Source organism: Anopheles arabiensis, chromosome 3 (genome assembly GCF_016920715.1).
Source record: "Anopheles arabiensis isolate DONGOLA chromosome 3, AaraD3, whole genome shotgun sequence".
Taxonomy (NCBI): Eukaryota; Metazoa; Arthropoda; class Insecta; order Diptera; family Culicidae; genus Anopheles; species Anopheles arabiensis.
The window spans coordinates 93,127,599-93,137,664 of NC_053518.1; the positions used below are offsets into that span (position 1 = coordinate 93,127,599).

The 10,066-nt window shown below is 50.3% G+C and overlaps 3 protein-coding genes across 3 annotated transcripts in view; all 3 read right to left on the minus strand.

Annotated features, from left to right (window-relative positions):
- Positions 1-74: 74 nt before the first annotated feature.
- On the minus strand, positions 75-2,796 carry LOC120901581 (putative polypeptide N-acetylgalactosaminyltransferase 9). Its single transcript, XM_040309639.1, has 4 exons — positions 2,334-2,796; positions 1,694-2,267; positions 1,055-1,629; positions 75-989 (listed from the first exon to the last, which is right to left on the minus strand). Exons 1-4 carry the CDS (start codon positions 2,340-2,342, stop codon positions 372-374), a joined length of 1,776 nt encoding a protein of 591 aa, XP_040165573.1. The 5' UTR covers positions 2,343-2,796; the 3' UTR covers positions 75-371.
- Positions 2,492-5,132, minus strand: LOC120901582 (putative polypeptide N-acetylgalactosaminyltransferase 9). The gene is made up of 2 exons (XM_040309640.1): positions 3,980-5,132; positions 2,492-3,915 (listed from the first exon to the last, which is right to left on the minus strand). The coding sequence occupies exons 1-2, from the start codon at positions 4,674-4,676 to the stop codon at positions 2,882-2,884; spliced, it is 1,731 nt and encodes a 576-aa protein (XP_040165574.1). The 5' UTR covers positions 4,677-5,132; the 3' UTR covers positions 2,492-2,881.
- Positions 5,133-6,239: 1,107 nt separating this feature from the next.
- LOC120904918 (serine-enriched protein) overlaps positions 6,240-10,066 on the minus strand; it is an 11,655-nt gene continuing 7,828 nt past the window's right edge. The window contains exon 6 of the mRNA XM_040315416.1: positions 6,240-10,066. This exon is cut by the window's right edge and continues 1,613 nt beyond it. Within this exon, the coding sequence (XP_040171350.1) occupies positions 8,752-10,066 (1,315 nt within the window). The 3' untranslated portion in view covers positions 6,240-8,751.

Genomic DNA, 10,066 nt, shown 5'->3' on the forward strand with positions numbered 1-10,066 from the left:
AAAAATGCTGCGTTGCATATGCAACAGGGTAGTGTTGTTGTTTTCTTTCCGCAGACAAACGCTGCACCAGCTGCTTGTACGTCAATTGCTTTATTGAGGGGTTGCACAATTGTTTACACAACTGTTGTTCTGGCTAGAGACCCCTCAGTACTTGTCGGTGCATATTAGTACAGTTGAATACTGAGTAACGTAGTTATCGTGACTTGATGAGATGATCGTGATGTGTGGTAGATCCCTTCATCCGTATGAACAGATGGTTTCAGTGACATCTTCATCAAACGAAGAAATAGTAAAGCTAATGTCCATTACTCTTCAACAGAACAGAGATCAACAAATGACCCAAAAACTTCTCAAATAACCTCACTACTCCCCTACACCTTATGTTCTATGGCAGGATAGTGCCACCGTTGAGATTGTTCCGACAAGCTGCATCCATCGATGCGAACCTTCTTCGATGCCATGTCCAGCCCCAGACACTTGCCCTTGTACTTCTTGTGCTCGAACTGAAGCGTGGTAGCATTGTACGTCCACTCCTGATTGCCATGCGCTTTGTGGCAACCGTACACCAGCAGCATGTTCCCGTCGTAGTCCAGACAGTGATTGTGGGTGCCGATTTCTCCGTACAAGCTGAATATCCACTGCTGCGCTGTATTCCCCTGCGCGCACGGCGTCATACTGACGACATTGTTGGGCTCGGCGTACGTGAGACAGAGGGCGGGTTCCGACCCTATCAAAGCGTCGTTTTCGAAATTTCCCCGTCCGGGACGTTTGGCGAGATCTTCCATTATCTCCGGAAATACGTTCTGCAAGTACCAGTGGAAGTCTTTGCAGTGTAGATCCTTACGCAGTTGTTTGCGCTCGGAAAGGTCCCCGAAGTTCCCGCGGAACTCTGGTCCTCCGAACATCCCGTACAGGACGTCGGCGTATTCATCCATCCACACCTCCGCTACGCGAACCGAGTTGACACGCACGACGTCGGTTTTTACATTCTAAAAAGCAATAAAAGGAAGCATTAGAATAATACAGTGCTTTGGAGCTGCCAGAATTTACCAACCTTAAGATACGGATGTCCCGTCTTCTGAATGTGAGCTACTCTGGCGCACGGTACCGTCAGCAATCTGCCACCACACATCCAAGCCTTCAGCGACAGCTCAATGTTCTCGCCCCCGTACACATCCATGCCCTCGTCGTACCAGCCGAGCCACTCGAAAAACTTCCGATGGATCGTGAACAGTCCACCGGCCATCACCGGCGTACTGAACGGTTCCATCTTGTTGTCCGGCTTGTGCACGCGATCCCAGCGGCCACGCCACTCAAAGTCCAGTCCCCAGCCCATCGCACCGTAAAACACGGGCGCCTTGTCACTGACCAGCTTCAGGTTGTTCTCATCGATCCAGTCGATCGTTGGCAGTGCGATGGTGTGCGGATCGCGAACGACCGGGTCCAGCTGCCCCTCGAGCCACCCGTTCATACACTCGCAGTGCGCATCGAGGAAGGTGAGAAAGTCGGACGACGCATTCCGGGCACCGTGCAGCCGGGCTCGAATCAGGCCGAGGCGTTTAGGCACTCGCAGGATGCGTACAAGCGGATAGCTGCTAAAATACTCATCCAGCTGGGTACGTAGATGAGCTGCACTAGGAAGACGTTTTCATCAGTGGGAATGGGAAAAGAGACATCGCAGTATGCTTCTTACCAAGATTGGAAAAATCGTCCACCAGAATGATCTCACGGATGAGCGCGTGCGGCGTCCGGTCGAGGATGGAATGAACGGTTCGTACCAGCACCGACCAAGCTTCGTTGAAGAACACGATCACTATGGACGCCTGCGGTAATTCGGGAAGTAGTCGTGGCTCCGCTGTACACCAGGGATCGCGCAGATCGGGCAACCGGCGCCTCACCGGTATCAGATCACTAACGTACTGGTTCAGACCCTGCTGGTCGTACCCTTGCCTCACCAGCTGATGGACCTCCTCGGTGATGTTGTCGGGCAGCGTCACCGGCTTGCCCATATCACCGGGCAGTGTCTCGATCCACCCATCGTCCGGTACCGGCGTGTAGTGTGCATCGTACTGGACCACTTGATACGCTGGCACGACAAAGCCGACCTCACGCTGCACAGTGCGCCGCTGCTCCGCCTGATGTACTCGCTTAAACTCTTCCAGTGTTTCCAGCCGATCCGACAGCTGATTGTGATAGAGATAAAGCGCTAGAATGCAGCAAAACACAACCACTGCCCAGAAGATATCGCGCTTGGTGGAGAAGTATTTCTAAAAGTAAAAGTAACCGTAATGAGTTTAACATATTCTGCAAAATTCTCTTCAGCAAAGACTTACTCCGTACATGGTGTTGCAGTCGGTCCCCGGGGGACTCCACGGACCGTACTGGGGCAGTTACGCTCCAAAACTAGGCACCCAAGTATGCCCGTTCGGGCACTGCGGCAGCTCGTGCGCACGACACCCGAAGTGCCTAACATCGTTATCAATCAGTTCAATTTATCAGTGTGTACAAGTGTATATTGTCACGGTTCTGAGCGGTTCCAGCGTACCTGATGCGGTATAATGGTATAAAAGACACAACAACACCCACTGTTTCGATAAGCACACCGGGAGAGATTGTTCCGAGCATGTGAGCGTACGTGCCCGGCAGGGTTGCGTTGCAGGGCGATTGCGTTCGGCAGGGTTGTGCTGATACGAGAACAGTGCGGCAACTGTTTCCCTGCATGGAAGTTGACAATCAAAGTCGGCATAGAGCAAGTGTTTGTAGTATTTTCTTGTGTTTGTTTTGTTTTTTTTCGGTGCGAGGTAGTTCTGTTTCTTTTCTTGACACGTTGCAATCCCGCCAAAAACGCAAATCTTTTGGGCACTTCTCGATTGACGTCAGATCACAGATTGTTTGGCTTGTAGTTTTGCATCAACCACTTTTGCTTGGGCTGGTTCGGATCACACACCACTAGCGACAGTTCGAGGTCCCACTGAAGGCACCGGTCATAGGTGAGTTTCTTCAGCAGCTTTGTGTCCGCGTCCCAACTCCACTGCTGATTGCCACCCAAACCGTGACAGCGGAACATTGCTAGCTCCTTACCGTCATAATCCAGGCAGTGATCTTCGCGCGTTACCTGACCCTGTTTGGTGAGGTACCAGAGCTGATGCCCCCCGGTACCGTGACAGCCAACAAGCGTCAACTTCATTGGCCAGTCCAGACACAACCGGTAGCCGTTCGGGAGCTCCCCTCCGAACTGTATCACACCCCGTGCTACAGCCTTGCTCGGATCGAACTGTTCGGGAAAGACGTGCTCAAGGTACCACCGGAACGGTCGACATTGAAGTCGCTCGCGCAATTCTTTCCGAGCCGTCACATCTCCAAAGTCACCGCGCTTCTCACGACCTCCGAACGTTTCGTAGTAATAGTCCGCGTACTCATCCATCCAGACCTCCGCCAGCCGGACCGAGTTACGCTTGATAAGGCCAAAGCTGCCGGGGATCTCGAGCAGATAGGGATGGCCGCGCTTCTGAATGTGTGCTACCCGGGAGCATGCCACTATCTGGATCTTTCCACCACACATCCACGCCTTGAAGGAGAGCTCCATGTTTTCGCCGCCGTATATCTTCATCTCCTCATCGTACCAGCCGAGTCGCTGAAAGAAGGTGCGATGGATAGTGAACAGTCCGCCGGCCATGATGGGTGTGTCGTACGGTGCTGCCGGATGCACTGGAGCCGTATTGTGTGGAGTGTGCTTTGCTATTCTTTCCTCTCTACTGCGCCACTGGAAGTTCAAGGCCCAATCGAACGACCCGTAGTACTTGACGGAGTTCTGTGCGTTCAGCGCAAGCGTGTCCTCGTGGATCCAATCGATGGCCGGTATGGCGATCATCGTTTCATCGTCCGCAACGTGGGCAATCAGTGCCTCGAGCCAGCCTGCAAAACGGGAAGAGAGTGTCACATTACTGAGAGCTTTGTTTGAAATGAATTCCAAACTCACCTTCAATGACCTCACAGTGCGCATCGAGAAAGGTGATGATGTTGGTTGTGGTTGACTTCGCTCCAAGTAGACGTGCCTTGATCAAACCCAACCGTTCTGAAGAACGCACCAATCGTACCTTCGCGAGCGGCGCAATGTACTCATCCAACTGTCCCTTCAGGTGACTCATTGTCGAACAGTCGTCCACGAGTACAATCTCCTCGATAAGCTCGGTGGGTGTTCGATCCAGCACGGAGTGTACGGTACGCAGCAACACCGACCAGGCCTCATTGTAGAACACGATCACTATGGCCGAGCGGGGCAATGTCCCGGGGCCGACATTACGTCGCCGTCGCTCCTGCTCCTGTTCCCGGCACCACGCGTCACGCACATCCGGAAGCCGTCGGTGCAGCGGGATCAGATCCGACACGTACTGATTGAGACCCTGCTCGTTCCAACCCTTCAGCACCAGCTCCCGAACGTTCGGCGGTAACACATCCGGCAGTTTCACCGGCAGTCCCATATCACCGGGCGATCCATCCGGGTCCGGTGAACCATCGTCGAGTCGGGCAGCATTCAGTATGAGATGGAGCTCTTCTTCCAGCGTTGCCGTATCGTTGGACGGGTCACGTTCCACTGTCACTATCCAGTAGGTGAGGCCAATCAGTGAGAGCACGAGCACAAAAAACAAATGTTTCGCTGTAAGCAACGGAAACATTATGTGCTTTTTTGGGGCGGTATGTGGTTTGGATTTCAACTTTGACACCCAAAACGGTCTACCGTAATGGTGGTGTGCTCTGGCTAAGCCTAAACTAGACACTGGACTAGATTAGCGTGCCGTTCACTGTGATAAGCGTGTATTGCTACGTGCCACGAACGTAACAAAAACCCCGACCGAACAGGGGCTCGGTTGAAAGACTATTAAAAGGTGCTTCAGAACAAGGGCACGTTTCATTCGCCACCGTCGCCGTGCTCTATACTTCGGCTCGAGAATGATGAACGAGCTTTAAACAGCATGAGGTTAACATCTGCATACGACATCACCCGCCCCTATCCGGTGACATGCCGCGACTGACGCGGGACAGGATGGTGACTTAATACGGTCGCCGCGGGTTGCGGTGGTAATGCAGTTGCGTGCGAAGTTCTACCACTCGACGCGAGCTGATAAGACTCACCCGCTCACACTGCTCCGGTCCGCGAGGTAATGGGAATGTTTTCGATAAAAGCGTTATCTATCGGGCGAGAACGCGTTAGACGAAAGCGACACTAGCGCGTTGCCATTGGTAACTTTGATCGGGTAGCTTCAGTTTTGAGGGCGATCTTTTCGTAGCAACGATAAAGTGGGTAAAAATGTGTTTAGAGTATCTTGAGGTGTATTGGTTGGCCTAATGAATAGTAGTCTAGTACAAGGCCGGATGAGGATCAAATCTTATCACGAACGTCCGATTAAAATCAGAACTTAAGCCTAAAGCAATGATGTTTTTCACAAATTGAAGAGATGCGATTCAAATTCTGCTATGATTTTATCTCCATATGGTTAGATACCATTCGTTCCATCCGCTCAAGGTCATAGGTTGTTGATAATACGAGACTTCAAATACTCCCAAATCAATGCTTATGGTCCTAATAAGAATCAAGTCTTTATCTGGAAGACTTCTGTAAGACCTGAAACGTTTGTTTGAGTCGTCATGTCAAAGTCGTCAATTACTAGGAAAGGTCTATTGAATGGCCTGCGGTACGATTAGTGTCGTAGAGGTGATATCTAGCTAGCGGGAACTCCGCTCACCCCTCCTACCGAAAGGAGCCCGGATGTGCTATCAGTATCACTACCTTTGCTGCGTCGTCACATTACATCTGCTTGTAAGAACGTAAACGAAAATGTAAAGTTATCATGTCCAGAAGCTTTGCCGTATGCAATAAATAGAGTAACAAATACAAGTTGAGTTAAAACATTAAACAGTCCTACAGATAGCTCAAACCACAGAAGCCAAAACATTGTGTCATACTGCAATGCACCTTGACACCTTTACTCATTAAGTATTTGATGGTCTACTGTTATCAATGACTTCCACATTAGCTAAAAACCATTGTACATAAAAGCTAGTAGCAAAACAAACAATTAAGCGATAACATGTACTTCATAACTAGATCCATTCCAGTATGCCTTAATATTTATCTGTGCTACTACAAATGACTTTGTTCATGTTTTGTGATACTACTCTGTACTTACCGTACAACTCATTACCATTTCTTTCAGTTTACCAAGAGACACTAGTCCGAATTTTCATCATCAATATATATGTATGTATATTTTGCTTGGTTGTGTGTGTGTTTTTTTTGTTTGGTTTTGTCAATCAACATACACCGATTAAATGGATGTAGACAAATGGATTTCCTTGACTTTGACTGTCTCACAATACGATTGGGTGGGTAAAAGGTGTGTGAGTGTGTGTTAGAAGTTTGATGTGTTGCAGTGGGCGAAGTGTAGCGGGATGAGGTTGCATGAGTAACTGGACCTTGGACCTCCGTAGTGTCTGTGGGTGTCTTGTGATAAGAGTCCATGTGGATTCCCGTATCGCGTCATTTTTTGGCTTATTGAGAGAACTGTAGAATGGCTTGCTGCCCTTGGGATTGAGGACATTAAGGAAATAAGGGTCCTAAGAGTGAGCGGATAATTGGCACACAATGAAAGAAGGGATAGAATGTTGTAGAATATGAGTGGAGATCCTTTGGAAATATCCAGTAACATGCATCTGGGGCACACTGGATCGTGATCGTGCTCTAGTAGATCGGGACATGCTGGAATGCGCTTCTGGTTCACAACATAGACATTATAGATAGTCGACATTCATGAACAAACACTCACACAAAATACACTTATAACAGTTTCAGTGTCGCCGGCATGATCTTTTTTTCGATCCGTACGAACCCGTCACACCATGTTGTCACATCTGGGAGTTACACCTATTCTAGCTGGGGGATTGCGAAAGGATGCGGGAAAGCGTTACAGCGCGCCAACACAAATGGGAAACACATTCGCGTATACAGTTAAGACGGACCCCTCCAGAGTGTCTCTGTTGTTTGATTGTTTTTATGTTTGTTTGTTGTGATGTGTTTGGTGAGTTTGTTGCCACACGGCTGATCGACAGCGTCAGCCCATATAGCCCGGCACAAGTTGTCTGTTGTTGCTACCGTAGTTGTTGCCGGAACTACTAGTATACTCCAGTATATTCTACCCTATCTGTAAACGCTACATCGAAACCAACTCTTGTGCTCTTCGTTCCGTTTGCCCGAGAAAGAGTGAGTGTGAGTTTGATTTGAGTGCCTAAGAGAAGACGCTTTGATCCCGGAAAGTTTTCAAGTGTGCGTGTTTCTTGTTCTTCTTTCTTCTCTATTCTGTCTGCCAGTTGTACCGAACGTCCGAACCAACCAGTCTGTCCACCGAACCCTTCAGTACTTTGCTGGCCCTATACCTGCACTGCCTCTTGTGCTTCTGTCTTCTGAGCGACTGCTCAGTTTCTGTCACGTTTCTCACTGCAAGGAGCATGTAAAGTAAATGTGTGCTGCAATTTGAGTGCCATCATCAGTCATCAGGCTGTGTGAACCGTGTGTAACCGTGTGTTGTAATCTTCCATCAAAGTGGTGTGTAGATCGATACTAAATAACGAGCCTTCTTCTGCTTCACGCAACACGGGGTAACATTTGATAAAGTTTACGAATTTGAGTGAAAAATGTAACATTTCTACTACTTTTCATATACATCTGAATTTAACGATGCTCGCAGGCGCGAGATCGAGCGTTTGATTTTCGAGGTGTTTTGCACTTTGGAAAACGTGAGTGAGTATCTTGTGAAGGGAGGAGTAAGAAAGGGTCTTTAACACGATTTTGTGCCATCGAAGGTGGAAAAGAAAGTGAGTGAAACAGTACAGGGTACTGAGTACAGGGGTTACTACAACAACTCTGCATGACTCTGCTTTGCTTCCTTTCTATACGATTATCAAGTACACCTGAGGAGGAACGGTAACGGTATAGCTTTTTTTTTTTTACTTCACTCTCGTCCACTTGTTTCACCTTTTCTGTTTGTTTATATTATTATTTTGAACACGTTTCGTTTGTAGGAAGTGCATGTGTTGTGGGAAGATGATACTTTCTCCACAAAAACGTCGATACCGGCACCGGCAAGATGGAGAGGTTTTAAAAACGTTCCTGTTATATGCTTAATCTGAACCACGATCAGAATCGGTTAGTGAACGAACCACACACTTTGCCCCATATATGCTGCGGTGTTATGGAATTTCAAATACTTAGTCAAATATTCAAACGGGGGCAAAAACGATCGATTATTGATATGATGAATGAGTTTGACTGTCAAGACATGCAAAAAACGACGGCTAGAGTGTTATTAAATGTTTGCAAAAATTTCATTTGGCATCCCCAATCATTAGTTTGTCTGGTAATTAGAAACTTTCGAGAAGTTATTACCGAATTACTGAATCTTTAACTCCTGTGTTAATGCAGAACTCATAACAATGTCGCGCTCTGATTGAATGCTTTGAAACGAACTTGAACTAAACTACTGAAACTTGTGCTGCTTAACTATTCGAGCAGTTCCAGCTACTCGAGCTTCGTACATTTTTGCTCGTACTACAACAATAAACACAAACGAAATGCAAACAAAACGAAGCGTTCAACGCCAGAACGCCAATTCCTTCGTTGCGAGGCGAGATCCAACCCGCTTGGTTCTGTGTGATCTCGACGGCGCGCGCGCGTTTCCTTTCTTCTTCTACTGCTTCTTAGAAGCTCTTCCCGATTTCGAGCAGCTTCTTCCGGCGGCTGTCCCGCCGCTTGTGGCGGCTTTCGGCCTTTTCGCGCAGCTGGCGCCGCTCGGCCGACGGGCAGATCGCGTCTGGCGAGCTATCCACCTTCTTCAGCACGATCCGGAAGGTGAAGGTGTGCTTGGGCGAGGCACTGGCGGCACGGCGCGGCGACGGCGGCTCGAACTCGCTGCCGCTCGACGTGTCCAGGTAGCAGGAGGACAGCCGGCCCGTCACCGAGGCCGCACCGATGCCGCCACCGACGCCGCCGCCCGCACTGACCGTCCCGATCGATCCGACCGACGGGCGCGGCTCAAAGATGGCGGCACAGCGCTTGTCGGTGCAGAGGAAGCGGGGCGACTCGTTCGAGGATTTGCGGGGCGGCAGCGGGAAGTGTTGCTTCGGGTCGGACGACGAGTACGGGCTCTTCTGCTGCTGCTGCTGCTGCTGGTGCGTGTGGTAGTGTGGTGGCGGTGGTGGCATCGACTCAAAGATGGAGTCGTAGCTGTCGCGCGAGCTAAAGTTGGACGAGGTTTGGTTCGAGAGGGGCGATTTGGCACGGTGCGGTGCGGAGTAGTGCGTCTTCATGCCGGTGCCGGCGCCCGCCGGTGCACCGGATCGTGGCAGTGAGTCCCGGCAGCGGCCCGGCTCGGAGATTTGCTTGCGCGTCGGTGCCCGCGAGTTGGAGATGAGCGAGAAGGCGGATCGGGGGCTGGCGGAGCGCTGCTGCTGGTGCTGCTGATGCTGCTGGTAGCTGTCGGCAAGGTCAAAGTGCGTCTCGAGGGAGGATTTGCGACCCTCCGGATAGCCGGAGCGCTGGAACGTTTCCGCATCGACGAGCTCGATCGATGACTTGCGGATGTCGAACGGGGAGAGCGTTTTGTCACCGCGCTGGGAGTTGTCCAGCTCCACCAGCTCGAAGCTCGAGTTTTGATCCTCGTAGCTCGTGGACTGATAGCGCGAGATGTCAAAGCTTGTGTCCATGGAGGAGTGGCGATCGCCGGAAACGCTCGATCCCGGCATTCGGTCGGTCGTGTCAATCATCTCAAAGCTATCACCGCCCGAATCCAACCGACTGTGATGAGTTCCCTCATGATCGGTGTCACTCAGGCTGCGCAGGTTCTCCAAGAACGGCGAGCGAGGCGGATCAAAGGAAGCTCTCCTGGAGGGTGGCTCAATCTCGAACGTTGGACATTGGATGGCGTCCGGTTCGCGAGTCGTTCCCGTGGTACCCGTTTCACCCGCCTCATCAATCGGCTCTTGGCGTGTAAAAAGAGCTTCCAACGATTTCTTG